We start from the raw sequence: 21,300 nt of genomic DNA, 5'->3' as shown, positions 1-21,300 counted from the left end.
ATGAGTTATTCGCTCTGAAAATCTGCAGGGCTATTTCACTTCCACCCTGTATATTTAGCAGAAGTTTCATTGCAAAAACATTAATCACTACACTCACTTTACGAAATTAATGTTCAAAATGGTACACAAGTAGTTATGGGAAATTGGCTACTAAGCAACACGAAAGTTGTGAAAATACCATCTACATTTTATTTTGTCACAGCTTGGGTTTTAATATTCACAACTATTTTTTTTTTATCTTATTATATCTTTTTTCTACTCTTTACACATGTACTAAAAGTTCTGATACATTCTTTTGTTTGTTGGAAAAAAAATTAAGAACATAATCATTTTTTCATTAATGATAACAGTACATGCACTGCTTTCATTTTTTTCTTTTCCTACATTTCAGATTTCAAAGAAATTTTAATCACATAAACTCAGAAGTAAAAGAAGGTACTCTGCCACAAAGAAGAAGATTCCTTTAAATATTATAGTCTTGGGACACTTTTTTTTTAATGTCAAACAGATGGCTTCAACGTCTCCATCAAGAACTGTACCTCCACAAGAATTTATAAAACGAGAAAAGTGGACATGTACCACCAGCACATATAGAATAATTGTTTTGCTCACCACAAATATCCTCCAGGTCAATGTCAGCAATGTCCCCAAATAATTCCTCCACTTTCCTTTTCCGTTCAGACAGTGGAACTTCCTGGACAACAGACTACATTACACATAATATTACTAATTATAATCAGTGTAGTACAATTTCTTAAATTAGCTAGGAATGTAAAATTCGCTATGCTACAGTTCTTTCATTAATTGTGAAAACATTTGAATGATGATCAAATTAGACAGAAATGATTCATATAAAGATTGGAAGGAATGTCATCCATTCAGAGACAACGGAAAATTGGGATTTTGGTATTTTGTACTGATTTAATAGTTACTCATATTGATAAAAGTATTTTGTTTACGAGGATGAAGTGGTTTTCACACGCTATATTGTAATATTGAACTTGGTTATGTTATGGTACTGAGGTTACAAAATGTGACAGTTGTAGTGGGATGCCATTTTGGTGTTGTGAATATTATTTATTTTCCATGGTTTATGTGATGTGCGTATATGGTTTAGGTATCAGATGATTTCCGATCTTATTGGGTGATATTACTTTATGTACTTTTTAAGCTTTCGTTGTTTTGCTACGTCTTGTGTAATTACGTTGTTTGCTGTTGTATGTTCGTTACATACAGCTCTGTGCGTGTGTGCGTGTGTCTAATGCCTACCCACTTCACTTTGCGTGATTCGGGTTCCGAATACTGGCAGGACTGTGACTCATTTTCAAACTGCACGCCACATCGGCAGGCTACGTTATGCATGATTTGTATCTGTGAAAAGTTATGTGGTGTACTAAGGTAAGTGTACGTTAAGTGTTCGTGTAAGTGTAGTGCAGGGAATGGGTGAAGATGATGATGAGGGTGAGAGAGGGAGAAGGGGAAACCCAGTGCCGGTATGTAGCCTACTCCTGTCAAATAGCACCAAGGGGGCCACCAGGCTTAGTGTCCCCATCCGACGGATGAACCACTATCAACAGTGACTTATGCCTTCTCTTCATATGCACTGCAGAAAGATTTGGGATTGAACCCAAATACCCCAGTTTCATTTTGCGGCCTGGAAGACAGAACTGGGAAGTTAATTGCATTGTTTGTATTATAACTATTATTACATGTGAACAATATGTTAGTAATATTAAATAGTTTATTATGCAATGTGACAATTTTTATTATTTAATCTTGGTGTCCTAGTTTGTCCTAGTTTTCAGTCTCGGATGTCCTCTACGCCAGATATTCCAACTGGTAACCCTAAATTAGTTAAATGTGGAGGATGCACGTGAAGTTGGTCACTATCAGTTACAGACTATTTCTTGTAGTGTAGTATGAAGTACAAGTGGCATATACATGTGAGTAGATAACTAATTGGAAATGGTATTAACTTTCCCTAAACATTCAGAACTAGACATAAATCACTTAATGAAAAATTTATATTAGTATCTTGTGCCCTTTTTGGAAGACAAGAGTAGTTCACCATGATCTTACTTCTGCCTCCTTGGGTTTTGGACTCTCCTTAGGTTTTGGACTTGTGAAGTCTAAACTGCGCTTTGACTTAGGACGTACATTGACATCTACTGGAGGAGGTTCATCTGAAACAGACACATTTCTGATCAAACATATGAAGTTTCAATATTGCCAGACAAACTTCAAGAAATGTAAAATGTGATTGCAATAATGTAATAGAGAAGACAAACAAATGTTACTTATTAAAAAGGTCTCCTAAATTACATTAAATTTCATTCTGTTTATTGCATTCCATAGATCTTACATCATTATTGTAGCTTTAAGATGTGAAAATAGACAAAATTTACACAAAAATTTACAAGCATAAAAATAATGCATCAGTTCAGTAGGAAGTATGAGTAAGCAGAAATTTGGTTGTGTTCTGAACTTCTTCTCTTGCCTCTTCAAAGCTTTAAGACTATTAGGCACTGCATTGAACACTATAATACATGAACAGCGAACGCCATTTTTATAACAGAGGATAGATGGAGTTCTGATTTGTGGCTTATTCAGATTAGCACCAAAATTTATCTTGGTTTGTAATATATATATCATCAAGAAAAGAATGTACTCAAAAGTTAGGGTTAATGTTTCTAAATTTTGGAAAACCTTTTTTACATGATGTCTAGAGTTGTTAAATTTTAACAACTTAAAATAAAAAAATTAGCACTTTAAGGACCAGATTTAACATTTTATAGCACTTTAATGCATTTTATAGCGTTTTTGGATGGAGCATTTTTTTATGGAAAGTTTAGTGGTAGAAATTCAGTATCATCAATGTGTTAACTGATGCATTTTCTAGATTTTCCAGTTAAAATTCTCGAAAATAATAAATAAATAAAGGGGATATAAAAAGTTACAGTAAAATTGTAAACTTTAAGAAACATGAGACAAAGAGGAAGGCAGAAAATAGAAAAAAATTGGAGAAAGCTGGGTTTGCAGTGAAAGACCTGCCCTTGGGCAGAACACTGAATGAATGAAATGAAGACACATGCCAAAAGAAACTGTGTATTTTATCCCAACCCATCTTATTAGAATTAATCTCAAATAGCATGCTACTATGTACAACTTGTCTATGAGTGGACATGGACCTAAAAAGACTGCACAAAAAGCAGTCAATATTCTTCTACTGCCAGCATCAGACACATTAATTGAAAACTCGAGGTAACTGTACAGATAACAACAAAGAGGGTATCAGGTAGGCAGTGGCGTACACTGGTTTAAGGGTCTGGGCTACCACTGACCCTATTATTACACAAAATATATTTTAAAATCCCTATAATAAAATTCCTTACCTATTTATATGTGAATTCCAGACGTCTTGATTGGGACGAAAATACTTTGATGACTTCGTCACTAAAATTACAGTTGGGCCACTTGCGAAGTTTCTGTAGAAATGACTTTTCAATGGACATCAGTGCCAAGCCGGATAAACGTTCTTGTGTATGAGTTGATCTACAGTAGGATTTTATTCGCTTCAATGCAGAAAATGTTCTTTCTACCGATGCTGACGTAGCTGGTATTGTCACAATTAATGTTGCCAATTTAAGGACTTCAGGAATAACTTGGTTCAGCTGGTTTTCATATATGGCAGATAATATTTCATGGATAGGTTTGTTCGAAAAATCAAAGACTTCTGCTGAATATATTACACTTAATTCATTTTTCAAACGTACTTGATCAAAGTGACTGTTATAGGTCTGAAATAATTTGTTTAGTGCCTCATTCGGGAAGTTTTCTCTATAAGCAAAAAATTTTTGAGAATCTAGAAGATGTGTGAACTGAAGCTTTCCATAATCAGAAAATCTGTCAGTAATTTCCATGTGCATACGATCTAGTATGCTGTAGTACAGCTGCCTGTATTTCAATTCATCATCTCCTTTTCTTCGCTTTAATGGTGGTTCCATTGTATTGGCTGAAGAATTTTCATTTTCCATATTACTCCATATGGACGGAAACCCACTACGTCTGAACTCGGATATAGTATGTTTTAACTTTGATACCTCTTGCAAGCAGTATGCTATGTCTAGACTTTTTGTCTGAAGAATATTGTAGAGCACATCTGTATGTGCGAACACTCTAGCATAGACTTCAAGAAGAAATATATTCTGAAACTGTGTAAAAAAATACAAATATCCTTGAGCCTGCACATTTACAGCATCATCCCAGTTTTCTTCAGAGTCATTACAAATGATATTTTCAAAGAAAGCAGTCAGTTGTTCTCTGTATTTACAAGCCGAGATGTAAAATTCCATCTAGTTGGTGCTATTTTTGGGAGTTTCTTTTTCATAAATTCCTTTAGTTTTTCTGATCTTTTAGGAGATGAGAAAAATGCAGCTAAACCCGACAGTGTTTTGAAAAAAAATGCGGCATTCTGGAATGGATGAAGTAGTTTGTTGCAAAACTAAATTGAGAACATGGCTGTAACAATGGACAAATAGTGCTTGAGGTTACTTTTCTTGAACTTTTGTTTTTAAGCCATTAATATTTCCCGCCATAACTGAAGCACCATCATATGTCTGTGCAATTAACTTATTGCCGACATTGTATTCTGCTATAACACCTTCCACATGCTGAAACAAAGCAGCAGCAGTTTTGTCCGAACTGACATTTGTGAATCCTATAAACCATTCTTGAACATTGGCAGTACTGTCGACGTATCTTAAAACAGTGGACAATTGACTCTGATCACTTGTCATCAACAACAATGGCCACAAAAGGTGCTTCTTCTATTTCAGATTTTATGTTCTTTATCATAACCCCACTTATAGCAAATATTAAGTAATTCTGAATTGCGAGAGAAGTACCATGAAATACTGTTGAACTCTCAAGATGATTGGCCAGTAAATGGTCAAATTCACTAAAGGAACTTAAATATTCAATATAATTTCCTCTATTGTCCGATTCCACACTCTCATTATGATCCCAAAAAGCCAATTCTTCTTTTCCTAGAAAGCAGACTGCGTTAATAAGATGCAGTAAAATCTCCCGATTTTTTTTCACAAGAGCATTGTGTTGGTTGATGTGTAGAGCTTTTTGCTTATCTAGCTGTAAATCAATTCTTGTCTTCCCAAAGTTTGCAAAGTTCATGCCACTACAAATATGAGCTTTTGATTTGTCGTGTTTTAGGACTGCCGTTCGAAGGGAGTTCATATTTGAAAACCCCTCTTTTGACCACACATTACTTTCGGGGCTAAATAACAAACATGGCCAGCAAAATAGTTTAGACAGGTTAGAACTACCACACAACCAATTCCACTTACCATATGATGTTGAAGTGAAATGGCGTGTGTACTCACGCTGTTCTTTCTTTTACGTTCATGGACAAATTTAACTCAGGAGTTGGTCTTTCCATTTTCACAATTTCAACTTTCTCGTTGTATGTACGACGGTTAAAAGGCACTTTTAATAAACCTTCTATTACACAGTCATTTTCAACACAAACCTCTCCAGAAACTTGTTGTGCCATATTTTTCACAATATCACTTAATTGGGAAATTAAAAACTTAATAATTAAAAATAAATATAACTCTTAGACACTCGAACAAATCACAAATTTAAAATACTGAACTGCAAGAACACAATCACATTCATGAGCTAGCATACTAAGCGTATTGTTGCTTCGCGCCTTCGAAGAAACCGATCACGAGAGCGGCAACTCACCCGGCCTACACTGCACGATAGAAACAGAAGGGAGCGGGGGACGGGCAGTTGTGAGACAGGACAGCGTTGAGCGGAACGGTCACAGGCTACCCCTCGTAGCAGCGGTTTCTCCAGCGATGCCGCCTTGACAACTTGTTTCTTTTCGAGAGCAGAGAGCGCATATAAATCTAACAATTACTTTAATTTTAATTACTGTGGTAAAACTAATAATACAAAATTATTACATTATGTTATATTATAAAATTTTTCTTTTGTAATTTCCTTGGGCTACCGCCGGTAGCCCCGGTAGTCCGCAAAATACGCCCCTGCAGGTAGGTCACATTCCTGTGCTATTCATCCTGTAAAAGCTAATATGGAGGAGTGACTAAACTATTTAAAAAAATGTAACAATCTTTATATGACAAGGACTTTGAGGATTTTGATTTTTTTTTACAAAAAAAACACAAAAATATCTCATAAAACGTAATTTCGCTCTTATTTCGCAGAAACATTGTCAACTGGGGATACTTGGGACACGGGAGTGAACTTGGGACAGTTGCGGTATATTTAATTTCTATCTTCCTGGCAACATTGTTACTTCAATTTGGCGGGTTTCTGTGTATTTACATGTTACTAAAGACTTGCTCTTCTTACGTGAAAAGAATTGTCATTTCTAGACTGGTAAGTATGAATATATTTTATATATCGCAAATGACGTTAATTTGACATTAATTTTACATAATATAACCTTGCTTATAAATCCTACACTGTTAAAGCTATACTATTTCTGATTGATCCGAGTTATAACCTCACTTTTACTGAAGCACAGCCACGTTGATACTACAGCATACAAGTAACCTAAAAAACGTGATCCATAGTTTCTTAAGAATGGTCATGAATAGGCTAACTTGGGACATTGTCCAAAGTAACCTGTTGTTTTTATAACATAGTTTTTAACAATTACGTGCGTCTAAAATTTGTATTAATTTTCATTGCAGTTGATAAAATGGCTAGAAAGCATAATAAGAAATATGGTAGCAGATCATACTCTGATTTCTCCAAAGAAAACCTAGAAAAAGCCATAGATGCTGTGAAGAAGAAGGAATTAAGTCTGCGGAAAGCGGCAGAGAAGTATGGGGTTCCAAAGAGCACAATAAGCAGGAAGGTAAAAGGCGAAAACATTAATCATTTCGGACGTCCACCTGTTTTTAAGCCTGCTGATGAATGCTGCATAGTTGAAAGACTTAAAATATCTGGCAATTAGGGATTTCCCTTAACTGATATCGATATACGATTCATTGCGAAGAAATATTTGGACAAAAAGGGATTGAAAGAGAGTAGATTCAAGGATAATATGCCTGGAATTGACTGGGTAAAGCCATTTTTGAATCGTCACAAGGATGAATTGAAAGTATATTAAGAGAGCGAGAGCGGCAGTGGATGAAGAGACACTAAAGAAATATTTTCATGAACTAAATATATCTCTTCAGGGTGTACCACCAGAGGGTATTATCAATTATGATGAGACCAATATGTGCGATGAACCTGGAAAAAAGAAAGTAATTGTGAGAAGAAACTGTAAACATCCAGAAAGATTGATGGATGGCATGAAATCCAGCACCTCTGTCATGTTTGCTGGTACAGCCTATGGCCATTGTCTACCTCCATATGTAGTATACAGGTCGGAGCAATTATATCACACCTGGATAGAGGGAGGACCACCAGGAACCCGCTTGAATTGTTCGAAATCTGGGTGGTTTGAAGGCCAGATATTCGAAGACTGGTTCTTCACAACAGTCCTTCCTTACTGTCGGAGATTAGGCAATCATCCGAAGGTTATTATAGGTGACAATTTGGCCAGTCACATTTCAACTAATGTAATTGAAACATGTGAAAAGAATAATATTACATTTGTGCTGTTGCCACCTAATGCAACTCATCTTTGCCCACCATTAGACGTTGCATTTTTCAGACCCCTTAAAGTGAAATGGAGGAAAGTGTTGGAGGAATGGAAGGGAAAGAACTGTGGTTCAATTCCAAAAGACACTTTCCCACGTCTCCTGAAGAGGTGTCTTGCACTACTTGAGTCCAACATTGCTCCAAATTTGATAAGTGGTTTCAAGGCTAGTGGCATATCCTGTGGATGCACAACAAGTATTGAAACAAATTCCAACCACAAATGCTGATGAAACCACATTGTCTGAGACATTCGAGGAATTCTTGAAGGAGTCAAGAATGACAAACAACGAAGCAGAAAAGAAGACAAAAGTTAAATATCTCTCCAGGTGCCAGTGTGACATCAGACATCCTAAAAGAACACATGAATGAAAGAGAGAAGAAGACAGAAAAATAAAAAAAGAAACTAAAATTTCCACAACATACTGGTCGCTGCCCCTCAAAGAAAAGGAAAATGGAACTTGAATCCTCATCAGAAGATGATGTGTACTCAGTACATGATTCCTCCTCTGGCAACGACCTGACATTCCTGGTAGATGATGATGAGTGTAATGAAGCAAGCGTCAGTAATGAATCAGTTCAAAAGGAAGACAATCAAACAGAAGCTCTACAAATTCAAGTTGGTGATTTTATTGGTGTAAAATTTGTCTACAATGAAGGCACTAAGAAAGAAACTGAAAAACAATTTATAGCAACAGTGTTATCAATTGCTCATGGGCATTATCAGTGCAAGTTCATAAGGAACTACAAGGGAGACAAGAATATCTTTGTGTTTCTGGACAAAGATGATGTTTCAGTTGTGATTCTTTCCAAAATTATGAAAAAAATTACTCCCTAGTCCATACAACGGGGCAGGCATTTCTTTCAGTGTGTCTGACTGTTAATTATTTCAGAACATTATGCATTTCTTCATATTATGCTTCTCATTTGAAATTCTTCCTTATTGTGTAATATTACAGAATTAAATAATTATAACAAAGGGTGTAAAATAATTTATAATTATTTTAAAATGCATATAATGTCCCACATTACACTAAAATAGTGAAACTTGGGACAATAAATGTTCTAATACTGACTCTAAATGAGATTGTGATGAACTGTCCCAAGTTTCCCAAAGTAGAGTGTAACTTGGGACATCTATAAAATATTATATTTATCCTTAATTGATATATTTCACCATAATATTCTGGCACCAATTGGTAGTATTAATGCTTACTGGAAGGGAGAAAACTGTGATTGTTTGAAATAACAAATGCAGTAGATAATATAATACCTTAAAAAAAATACTGTCCCAAGTATCCCCAGTTGGTATTATGTATTAAATTTTGTATTTCATCGCCAATTTAAAATTATTATAATATACTTAACATGCTTTTAAACATAAAATTACTTATTTTGGCAGCATTTGGGCACATCTCATTTATCATAATTGCGAAAATCTATCATCTCTAATGATGTCCTTCTACAAACACCTGCCATTACTCTAGCTTATGTGCAATTAATTAATAACAATAAATCCACAAAAGAATTTGGAGAATGATACGTAACCAACGGAAAGAATCACTTGAATATATTAATTGTACTAAAATAGAGGACGAGGTATGGGTAAAATACTTTACAGATTTATTTTCATCAGATGAAAAGGAACCATCATTAGAAGAGACATGCACAACTATTGTAGAACCTAGAGAAGAAGATGTGATCAGTGTAATTAAAAAACTGAAAAATCGAAAATCTGCTGGTCCCGACGAAATAACGAATGAAATGCTAAAACATGGAGGAGAAACCCTGCATAAAGAAATTGTGAAGCTACAGAAACAGATTTTTACAAATTTAAGTATACCTCAAGAATGGAAAACAAGTATTTTGATACCTATATTTAAAAAAGGTAATAAACAAATAACTGATAATTATAGAGGAATCAACCTCCTAAATACAGTTCTAAAAATAACGACTAAAATTATACACAGTAAGCTATCAGAACTTATCACACCAAGTGATGAGCAACAGGGATTTCGTATAGGCTGATCATGCACTGATGCCATTTTTATAGTCCGACAGATTACCGAAAAGGCCTTGGAGTTCAACAAACCAGCATTTTTATGTTTTATCGATTTAGAAAAAGCATTTGACTCTTTGCAGTTAAATACCATTTTAAAAATCTTAACTAAAAACAATGTACCAGATGGGCTGATTGCTCTTATTTTAAATATATATTCAGACAATACAGTAAGGATCAAAGTAAACGATCACCTAACAAATGCAATAGGTGTTAACAAAGGTGTTCGTCAGGGAGACTCACTGAGTCCTTTACTTTTTATTATAGTAATGGAAGAAATAATTAAAGAAACAAAGACTCAGAAAGGATATAAAATGGGAAGTAAAGAAATAAAAATGGTATGTTATGCCGATGATGTAATATTGGTAACAGAATGTGAAGATGATCTGCAAAGAATGTTACATCAGTTCAATACCAGCTGCCAAAATTATGGGTTTAAAATATCTACACTAAAGACAAAATCTATGGTCATAAGTAAGAACCCAATACGATGTAAATTAGAATTGGAAAAACAAATAATTGAACAAGTGATGTGCTTTCAATATCTTGGCTTCCAGTTATCAAGCTCAGGCCTTTTACAAACCGAAATTTTGAACCAAATCACTAAAGCAAATAGAGCATGGGGATATTTGAACGACATCATATGGAGAAATAAATATCTCCACATTGAACCTAAGGTTCGAATCTACAAGACCGTGGTGCGCCCTATTCTCACTTATGCAGTTGAAATAAGACCTGAAACAGCAAAAACGAAACAGATGTTGGATACAACAGAAATGAAAACCTTAAGGAAAATTGTAGGAATCACAAGAAGGGACCATATACGGAATGATCAGATTAGAGAACAATGCAAAATACAACCAATCAGAGAATGGACGCAAATAAGGAGACAACAATGGAATGAGCATGTATCTCGAATGGAAGAGGATAGAATTGCGAGAATCGCCAGGGATAACTACCCATCTGGAAGAAGATCCCCAGGAAGACCATTAAGCAGATGGAGAGATACTCTGGATTAACAGGCTGGAAGCCTAGAGAGAAGAAGAAGAAGAAGAAGAAGAAGAAGAAGAAGAAGAAGAAGAAGAAGAAGAAGAAGATCCAACTGTTGGATTACAAGTCGAACAGATAGCATGTCGACTTTCTACAATACATGGGTTCAAACCCTAGTGAATCCAAGTGTATAAAGACGGTAGAAATGCAATCACAGAGATGATGAGAGGGAGAGGGGAAGCAATTGTAAATATTACAGTAAAACCTTGTTTTAACGTTTCTGTTTTTAAGAACAATCTGTCAAGTTTCACCCAAATTATCATAACAACAATGTAATTAATTTCTGCTTTTAAGGGGACAAGGTTTAAAGAAAATCCCGCTTTTAAGGGAATCCAGTTTAAAGAAAATTCTGCTTTTAAGGAGTACTTTTCAAGTGATTTTGTGATAATAAAACTCAAAATATCGTCTCAACTTTCAATAATCAAGAGTACCAGCATATTCGACAGTATATCTCAATTGATAGTAATGCAGAAGATAGCGGCATTATTCTTTATCATCTTCAGTCTTGTTTTGCGTTGCTTTCACAGAATGGTTGCTTTGCTTGCTTTCTTCTAACGAGTTGTGTGGTTTCTGGTTCCAAGTTTTTTTTTGTTAATTTATGCTGTTTATGGATCGTTATAATGGCAACTAAATGGAAAAAATTAACTACCAGACAGAAAGTGAAAATAATAAGGGATGTCGAGGTTAATCCTCAAATAACACAATCACATTTGGCAAACTACTTTATTGTGGGAAACAATGAAGAAGAAAGAAGAAATTTTCAATGCCCAGTTTTAGTGTGGTTCATTTTTAAGCAAACAGAAAAACATTCGTGCCTCACCATTTCAAGAGTTATTTATTTATTTATTTATTTATTTATTTATTTATTGTAAATAATAATTATAGGCCTAATTAAATGATTATAATGTTTTGTATGTAACAAACATGTTAGTACTAGTTATTTTAGCATTTCCTTCCCATCTTACGTAAATTCCCTTTTAAGGAAAACCTCTATTTGAAGAAAAAAAATAATCCCTCAGATATTCGTTAAAATAGGTTCTACTGTAATTACCCCTTCAAAAATATCGATAATATTAACACATGCTAATAACTGCTAACTCCAACAATTTATTCGTCCTACAAAATCAAAGAAAAGATGTAGGAGAGGAAAAATTTAAGAAATAAATATTGGCAGTAAGTTATTTTACAGTGGTGACAGAAGGAGAACAACCGTGACAGCTCTTTCGAAGGCAAGAAAGTAAAGTTTCAGAATTTGATCTATTTCCAATTACATGGTTTTGTTTACCTTCCTACACTCACCCCATACTTCACTGGCCATTGTTTCAAGCCTGTAGATCATAAGAATTGTGGAGCTGAAACTTGGCACTTAAGTCAAAATATACGAGGTTTAAATTACTTTCAACAGAAATGGATTGTTGAAAACGTTCGACAAGACATTCTATATTGGAAAGGATAGGAAATACGATCATTAGATGGGAAATGAATATTCAACATTTGTTAGTAGACTGTGTAAAATACAAACAATTGGAGTGGTATGGGCACGTAAGACAAATGTCAGAGCAACAATTACCAAGGAAGACTTTAGAATGAATCTCACTCCTAAAAGGAAGAGAGATCGACTTAGGAATACATTATGTACGACATTCTAGTTTTATGAAGGAGTAAGGATTAGAAGAAATGGATTAAACTTCACAAAGCAATCTTGAGATGTGCTGTTGTCTTTATCTTACAACTGATGTTAAAAACAATATTCATTTAAAAGATCGCTGAAGTGCATCTTGGAGTCAATTGTGAAATAACATAGCAGTACTGTTAGCATAAGATCACAAAACTACGTAACTGTTTTTGGTCAATGTTACTTATGTCCCGCCCACTATAGAGATATAGACCAATTTTACACATATTTAGTATAACTTATGCTTCTTTGACAGATTAGGTTTGGTTAGTTTAGGTTTTTGTTATAGCCTACCTTGCATATACGATTATAGCGCAACATTGGCAGTGATAAAAGTGAAATATTCGTTCAGTGGGCGTTGGATACTCTACATTCACCCAGTTTTTTTTTTCAGTTGGTTATTTAACGCCGCTGTATCTACTACTAGGTTACTTAGCTTCGATGAGATTGGTGATAGCGAGATGGTATTTGGCGAGATGAGGTCGAGAATTCGCCACAGATTACCTGGCATTCATCTTACGGTTGGGGAAAACCTCGGATAAAACTCAACCAGGTAATCAGCCCAAGCGGGGATCGAACCCGCGCCCAAGTGTAGCTTCAGACCGGCAGGCAAGTGTCTTAATGGACTGTGCCACGCCGGTGGCCCATAGCAGTTTTAAGAAAGAAAAAAAAAAAGAGAAAGAGAGGTAAAGAGAATTAATTTCTCAACTTGCCATTTTATTCATAGTTCCACTTTTGCTCATACATGTCCCTACCAAAACCCCAAGTTCCTATGTTTCCCATTAGTGTTGTTGCTTGGCCATTGCTATTACCTAAAATTTCGTTCAAAATCATAACCTAAAAGAAAGATGTTTACATTTGGAACAAATTGTCCTATCACATGGGTTTAAATTATTTTATTATCACTGTTTCGATAACTGTCGAAGTTATGTGAAACGAATTAAAGTCAATAATCAAAGCCCTACTGTACAGAAATTTCCAATAATTACATGTGGCACTGTCTAGTGCCTGTTGGCATTACCATAAAGAACCATTCAGTAGGTACAGTTCTTCAAGCATCACCACTATAAATAACTTAAAATTATTCTAAACTATAAAAGCAATGTAACGTAATGACATGATATAACAGAAAAAAGGTTTCAAAAGTGTTACAATATCTGCAGGGGATGGAAGGCCACGGTTCCCTTGGTGATTGCACTTACCCTCTTCCATATCTCTCATTGCTTCCAGTTCATCTGCATACATCAGCTCATACTCCTCTTCTGGGTCAGGGAACTCCATCCTGAAACATAAAAGTGTCCCCCTGAATAATTAAGATCATTAACAAAAGTGAGAGAACATGAGAAACAAATGATACCATGAACACACATATTTCTCCGTTATACACTTTACAGATTTACTTTTTTTATGATACACAGGCGAACAATTTGTGTTCCTGTTAAGAACTAATTTTCTTTAAAAATCATTCGAAATATACACCTATACACAATTTAAATAATCTATATTTCAGATTTTCTATAACAAGCGACACTGTAACTTCCAACGTGTATTTTTGTAAGTTCTACAGTGCGGTAATCTGTAAGAGGTTGGGTTAGTTTAGGCTTTTCGTATACCATGCATATACGAATCTGAGACAGGTTAGGTTAGTTTAGGCTTTTGGTATGCCTTACATATACTAAGTGAAGTGAAATGCGAGTTCTGAGTTCATTTTGAAGTATTCTACTTCTTCATTTCATGTGTTAAATAATCACTTCAAGGTTACCTAAACCGATGAATTCTATCCAATTTTTATCTATTTTGTAATATGTTTCAAGATAACTGACGTCCTATATGAATTATTCACATTCCAAACTACTTCTGTGAAAATTAGACTATTTTTCCACTTTTTTCGTCAAGAAAAACTCCTTCAGTGTCGTTCAAGATAATTAGGCAGTCATGAAGACTATAATGCATGAATAGTAAACCCCTTTCTCTTTAACTGAGACTATGTTTCTTCATTCAATTGTAAATTAATGTAATTGCAATCAGTTAATCTAGTCGAATTTGAAGTTCCTAACTATAGTAATAGAATTAATAAGAGTTTTTTTAAGGTGCCCCCGGACAAATTACATCATAAATAATACCATACATAGAAGCTGTTACTATTATAATAAGTATTTTAATAATTGTGATATTTTTAGTTCTAGAAGTACATTTATATTTGTCATAGTACAAAAAAGCTCAATTTGTATGCAATTTAATTTAATTAGTATAAGTTTATAGTTTTAATTGCAATCTTATTGTTATATGCAAATAGTTTACTCTTAATGTTGTTGGGCAAACTATGGAAACAAAATAAATAAACTACAGTGGTATATGAATGAGATTGTGGTCTAGACTATGTGGGCTAACACGTGTGGAGGCTCAATAACAATTCATACCCAACTTACGTCACCCCTGTATCAGATTTAGAACAATACGAAACATAAACCTACACTAATGATCTTTCATACCTACTTGCAACAAAACAATATTAAAGTACTCCTTCAAATGTCTCTGTAACTTATATAAAACTTCCAACCCACATGCATATGTTAACTTCCCGCCATAATATTGTTCACAGTATCGCCAACCATAAATTTAAAAAGTCGCTGCAATCTTGATTAAAACTAGCTAGATCCGAAAAATTGTCAGATTTTTAAATTCACATACTTTCAGTGATAATACAATTTAAAAGTAACATGTATTTCCGAAGCAATCAATTGCAATTCACTTAATACTTATACAACGCATTAAAATTATAGGATAAAAATTACGTATGTTAAACTCGTTTACTTAAAACAAATTTGTTAAACATTATACTGAATGTCATTTATCTCAATCCAATATGACCACGGTATGTATTAACGAAGAATATTTGCACATAATTATATCTTGATTAGAATGAATAAATTCTGTAATTTTTTTTATTCCTTTGCAAATGTCATGAGTCAACACTATTATAACTGGTTTCGTTCTCAGAAGAGATGTGGCCAAGATCATAAGATTTATTGTATTTATTTACATTCCATGGTATTCCAAGAGGCCTTCAAATAACAAGCCCTCTTGGTGGTATTCGTACATCACTTCACAGCTAGAATATGGAACATGCCAAGAAAATTTTGAAAGTACTATAAAGTCTTAATTATGATGACTAAGGAAGAACTCAATAATTAGGAGAAATTAATGAGCATTGTTGTTTCCACATTTTAGTTCTTTATTGTCGATTAGCATCAAGTCAACAATATTATTTACAGAAGTGTGACGATTGATTCTATGCTTTCAGAGCATGATTAACTATACGTGCTGTCAATCCCACAGATAACACAGTCTTTCCACTCTTGCACATTGTCCATTCAGTCACAGTCTCATAAGATCTAAAATAGATACATCTATATAGTAAATCATATCCATTCGAACATAATTTAAATCCCAATCTCATCTGAAGCCACCGTCGTCACTGTGGTGTTATGCACTGATTTATAACCTCGATTAGGTGGGAGTTTTCAATTGCAGCCGCAACACGTTCTTTGTCTGCTAGCTGCTTGTTGATTTCGTGTTCTGAACTGTGTGTCCCAGGAGTAATTTCCACAGTTACCTTGAATCGTGTTGGCAGACAACGCAGCAACTTCACTCGAATTGCTAGACCTATTAATGTGGCCAAGCTACAGTGGGGAATGGTAGGGGTGAAATTCACTCGTATCACATTGTGTGCATTATCCACCTCGATTAGACTTTGTTCCACAACATTCAACTCTTCTAATGTTAATGGATGCTCAGGATCGTAAATGTTCCTAATAATATCATACACTTCCCTAGAATCAAATGGGTCAATTATATCGTCATCTTCTTCCTCCGGAGTAATTTTTCTATCTGAACACTTCTTGTAAAGTTTAGGATCAACATTTTCTAACCTATTCATATCAGATACCAGCATCCCAATGTAACAGACGTCACTAACACAGATTACTAATGTGGGGATTGGTTGGTGTAGGTTATTTATAGAAGCCCTATTCAGTACTAAAGCCGAATTTTAACGTCTGTGTTATCGCAGCTTCCAGAAAAAGATCAACAAAGTACACTCTCTTTCAGTCTGTGTTCCGACATTAGAAAGTTGATATTACGCCCAGTGTTGCCAACTCGATCAACCTTCCGAAGTCGCAAAATTCATATAAATCAATGTAAATGAGATTATCTGGCCGCTATGAGGATTATGAAAACCGCTAAATCTCTATATTAACGAACGAGCTGATAAATGATATTAACAATAAAAATTAGATAAATTTTACCCGCTAAAACAACACAAAAAGACGCCAGATCTAGCGGGAAAACTGCTGAAATGGCAACCCTGATTACGTTCTATTATAGGGTTGCCAACACATAGCTGTAAAAAGTTCATAGAAGCCAACTAAAATTTCCGCATGTTGGGAATAAAAACCGAAGATTGTTCTTTACTAAGTTAAAGTCTGACATTATTAGAGGAATCAATCATTGTTGAAATGATGCACGCATGTTTGCTCGCTCACTCACTCACTCACTCACTCGCTCATGCACGTTTATTGCATTGTAAGTAGAAAGGGAACGGAAAAAGTCCTCGAAATGGTACTCAATCCTGAAAGATTAAAACTGTGACTATTACGAGAAGGAACAGACATGGAAGAAGGCTTATTTACTAGGGAACTTGATATAAACAGTTGTGGTAAAAGTACATCATTAACACTGTATCAAAAAGAGGTCGGAGATGTCAGTTGTGTGGTATGGGATGCTGCAATAGTATTAGCAAAATACTTGGAAACAAGATGTAATAATATGCCAAATTGGCTCAGGGGTAGAATAGCTGTTGAACTTGGTGGTGGATTGGGTTGTGTGGGTTTAACAGCAGCATGCTTTGGGTAAGAAAACTTAAGTATTTTCATCCCCCTCCCTCCCGCGTCTATACCAGATCTTCCATCTTTCTCTTTATATTGGTTTATGTGTGTTCTACATTGCAGTGCTGATGTGACGATTACAGATCTTCCTGAAGTTATCCCACTTATGCAAAAGAACGCGGAAGCAAATCGAACTGTATGGAGCACAAGTGGAGGAAAAGTTTGTACCAAAATTCTGCAGTGGGGTTCAGAGCTTCCGGAATGGAAGATTCCAGATATTGTTCTCCTAGCAGACTGTGTATATTATGAAGAGGTATTGCCAAGTGCTTTATGTGAATAATGAGGACATTATAAGGCAATAGGATAGTTAAGGTAAATGATGAGAAAGCGGAAAGAAAATGAAAGGAAAAGAAAAAAGAACAGCTCCAAAATGCTACGGTAATGTACCATAGTTGCACGTTTTCAAAAAAACAAAAAAGACACATGAAGTAGTAAATTACAAACGAAATAATTAAAATTACAGGATAAACGTGGAGAACATTCACGCGACGTCTCAGGCACTTCATACCAATTACCTACTTGCACATAAAACAAACATAACCTAACCTCATTACCATGGTAATCTAAAGACAGGCCAAAAAATAAGTAATTTGTTATAGGTTCAAATTTACCTAGGGGTTTACTGTTTGAAACGTGGATATGACATGATTTCGTGAAGTCTCTCAATTTGAGCCGAACTGAAGTGTACCTATACTGTGAAAATTATTCTGAGAAAATAGTAATCATCCTTATGGTTGGACCAGTAATGCTTTTTTTTTTTTTTTTTTTTTTGAGCCAAAGTGGTTTTGAACCGATTGAATTTTCCATACAATCTTGATTTCTATAGCTAAATTTTAGTATTTTTATAAGTAGATGTGGGCTGCGGATTTCTATCTTGTTTAAATTTTTCATTAAGGAGTTCTACACACCAGTTAGGAATAATAAAATAAGCTAAACATTAATGCTGCTCCGGCACCCTTTGCCAGAAGAAAAACACTGAATATTATTATTATTATTATTATTATTATTATTATTATTATTATTATTAAAATGTCAAACTCTTCAATAGAGCAAATATCCACATTAGCCTATGTGTATTTTAGAATTTGCTCATGTTGTGAATATACTCGTAAATGTTCTTCCATTTCAGTCGGTAGAACCCTTGGTGAAGACCCTTTACAACTTGACGGATGCAGATACTGAAGTCTTTCTAAGTCAGGAGAAGCGGGATTCAGAGAAACAACAAATGGTGTGGAAGATGTTTCAAGAGCTTCTGCAGAAACATTTCGAAATTACAATGGTACCAGAGGAAGAACATCATCCCGAATTTTGCTGTCCTGACATCGTAGTTCTCAGAGCACGGAAGAAAAGTTGATACATGCGAAATATTAATACAGAACAAAGATTCCTCATAGAGGTGCATCAATTCAAAGACATTTGAATGACATTTCTGTGCAATTTTTGTTAATGCATATTGTACACTGGTTGAATTGAACCAGCATGTGATATCAGCAGTAAAATAAAATAAAATGTGATTGTATCAGCAGTTTCAGTAAGGTATAGAAATGAATAAACTTTGGACAGGAGGAATTAGAATTAAATGTACCTATTATCTGAGTTGATAAGTTATGAATAAAGTTGTTGTCAAATTAAAAAAATTATTTCTGTAACATTATTATTTATGGTATCAGGCTACAACTTTAGGTCTTTTTTTTTTTTTTTCTGGCATCCCAATATATTGTAAAGTTGTCAGATTTGTCCCACGTCTGCACAGACTTTCATATTTTAACAGGTAGGTTGTGCTGGTTTTCTTAACTAGAGTGACCAATGTCTGATGATAAAAATATGGGAGACTTGGTTGCTACAAGTTTTAGCGCAACTCTTTGGGATGTGAAGCCTGGAGTCATTGGTGGAATGGTTTATATTTTTAATATAAAACTACCAATTTAACTATAAAATAAATATTGAGTATAGCAATTAAAAAATTGAGTGTTTCTCGGTTTGAACGTATTTATATTTGTCTGCAAGATGCTGTAGAACATCTAATTTTATATTCTGCTATGCAAATTAAAAAAAAAAAACCTTTACAATCATAAGTTCATAGGGTAACACTAGATTACAAGATCACTGGAATTGATTTGTGAAACTAAACTAACGATATTAATGTCAGTTTATATCTAAATATATTTAGCGGATAGCAAAAGTAACTACCAAATATTTTCACTTGGTAAAAAAGAAACAGAATTCAATATCCAATACAATGGCCAACACCTTCCTAGGACTTATGAATCCAAATATCTTGGAGTTATTTTCGATAGTAAGTTAACATGGAGCAACCATTTGAAATACATTTCTGAAAAAGCTCGTAAAAGATTCTCCCTTCTAAAAAGTCTAGCAGGAAAGAAATGGGGATGCTCTAAGAATACGTTGAACACTACATACAAAATGTTTATACAGTCAGTGCTGACTACTGCGGAGAAATTTTAATTACTTCACCTTTCATAAACGAAATAGAATATGTTCAAAACCAAGCTCGCAGACTCATTACTGGTGGAATCAAAACAACTCCAATAGATTCTATGAGATTCCTCACTAATATTAACAGAATCAAAATGACAATAGAAGAAAAAGCACTGATTCAATATGAAAAACTTATCAGATTACCAGGAAACAACTGGCATTCATACAGTCCTCTCTGTAGATTGAAAACTCAAAAAAGTTTCATATCCATTGTTCAAGAATTAAAACAGAAAATCAATATCCCGAATTTAAAAGAAAAATCTACAAATTAAACCAAACCCTTTAACTCTATTAAATATAGAATATAATCTGAATTTAACAGAAGAAATACTAAAATCAGAAGTAAACACTGAAATACTGAAACAATTGTCTTTAGAGACAATTAATATTAGGTATCCTCCACAAAACTGGCTTCATTTATACACCGACGGATCCTTGATCTCCAGAGAACAAGGTGCCGGTGCAGGTGTTACATGCTGTCTCTTCTCACTTTATAGATCTCTTGGGTATGGAACAACAAGTTTTGATGGTGAAATCATTGCAGTAAGTGAAAGTCTCAGGAATCTTCTATGCCACATCAATAAATTAAAAAATGCAGTTATATTGTCAGACTCCAAAGCAGCTATTCTATCAATAGTCTCTAAACACACACCTTCATCTCAAACAGCTGAAATAACTAAAATGCTCTCTCAATTAATATCACTCAATAAAAGAATTGTATTCCAATGGATACCATCCCATTGTGGAATCCTGGGAAACGAGAATGCGGATGCTTTAGCAAAGAAGGGCAGCACTGCTACTTACAGACCTGTTACTAAATCTACGTATTACTCTGTGAAAAGGTTTATCTACATAAATCTACATACTTAGACTTCAACAAACAAAATTTGATAACACAATCCCAAGGGAAAAAATGGAACTCTCTGCATCAAAATCCACAGTTAATTCCCGATTTACCACGAAAATCGTCTGTAGCTGCATTTAGATTGGCAACAGGCCAAGATTGTTTGGCCAAACACCTGCATAGAATTGGAATATATCAGTCCCCTAACTCCCCATTGTGCAACTCAAACCAAGAAATGGATTCGGAACACCTCAAAATCTGTGCTTCAGTGGCTGGCCATGATAATATCTTTGAAAAATATTGGAGTGCAAGAGGTCAAATGACTTTATTGTCAAATGCCTGTCATTAGAAAACAACATCATATTTAGCAGATATTATTAATAGATTGCATTAAAAATTGGCGATCATGATTAAAGAAAAATACGAAGGATTGGAAGACCAATATGGGAGCCAGGAGGATCCAAAAATGTTAGCTCAAATATGGGGCTTCTCAGAAAATATGGGAGAGTTGGTCACCCTATTCAACAGAGAT

At 34.7% G+C, this 21,300-nt stretch overlaps 3 protein-coding genes across 8 annotated transcripts in view; 1 reads left to right on the top strand and 2 right to left on the bottom strand.

Annotated features, from left to right (window-relative positions):
* cutlet (chromosome transmission fidelity protein 18 homolog) overlaps positions 1–15,153 on the bottom strand; it is a 144,300-nt gene extending 129,147 nt beyond the window's left edge. Inside the window, exons 1-4 of one of the 5 annotated variants that reach the window (XM_069843862.1) lie at positions 14,972–15,153; positions 13,682–13,761; positions 2,080–2,183; positions 613–706 (exon numbers count right to left, since the gene is read on the bottom strand). In XM_069843862.1, the coding sequence (XP_069699963.1) occupies positions 613–706; positions 2,080–2,183; positions 13,682–13,760 (277 nt within the window). In that variant the 5' untranslated portion in view covers position 13,761; positions 14,972–15,153. Of the gene's footprint in view, positions 1–612; positions 707–2,079; positions 2,184–3,392; positions 6,549–13,681; positions 13,762–14,971 lie in introns of those variants that run through there. The other 4 variants (XM_069843861.1, XM_069843864.1, XM_069843865.1 and 1 more) reach the window with 4 other exon arrangements.
* A 537-nt stretch (positions 15,154–15,690) lies between these two features.
* galla-2 (MIP18 family protein galla-2) lies at positions 15,691–16,641 on the bottom strand. Its single transcript, XM_069843869.1, has one exon. The coding sequence runs from the start codon at positions 16,432–16,434 to the stop codon at positions 15,955–15,957; it is 480 nt and encodes a 159-aa protein (XP_069699970.1). The 5' UTR covers positions 16,435–16,641; the 3' UTR covers positions 15,691–15,954.
* A 247-nt stretch (positions 16,642–16,888) lies between these two features.
* Positions 16,889–19,065, top strand: LOC138712276 (protein N-lysine methyltransferase METTL21D-like). Of its 2 annotated transcripts, none has more exons than XM_069843868.1 (3): positions 16,889–17,063; positions 17,489–17,678; positions 18,555–19,065. In XM_069843868.1, the coding sequence occupies exons 1-3, from the start codon at positions 17,008–17,010 to the stop codon at positions 18,777–18,779; spliced, it is 471 nt and encodes a 156-aa protein (XP_069699969.1). In that variant the 5' UTR covers positions 16,889–17,007; the 3' UTR covers positions 18,780–19,065. The 2 variants fall into 2 exon arrangements, with proteins under 2 accessions (XP_069699969.1, XP_069699968.1); XM_069843867.1 differs by having other exon boundaries at positions 17,015–17,389.
* The last annotated feature ends 2,235 nt before the right edge of the window (positions 19,066–21,300 follow it).

Source organism: Periplaneta americana, chromosome 13 (genome assembly GCF_040183065.1).
Source record: "Periplaneta americana isolate PAMFEO1 chromosome 13, P.americana_PAMFEO1_priV1, whole genome shotgun sequence".
Lineage (NCBI taxonomy): Eukaryota > Metazoa > Arthropoda > Insecta > Blattodea > Blattidae > Periplaneta > Periplaneta americana.
This window is presented reverse-complemented; position numbering and strand designations above follow the sequence as displayed.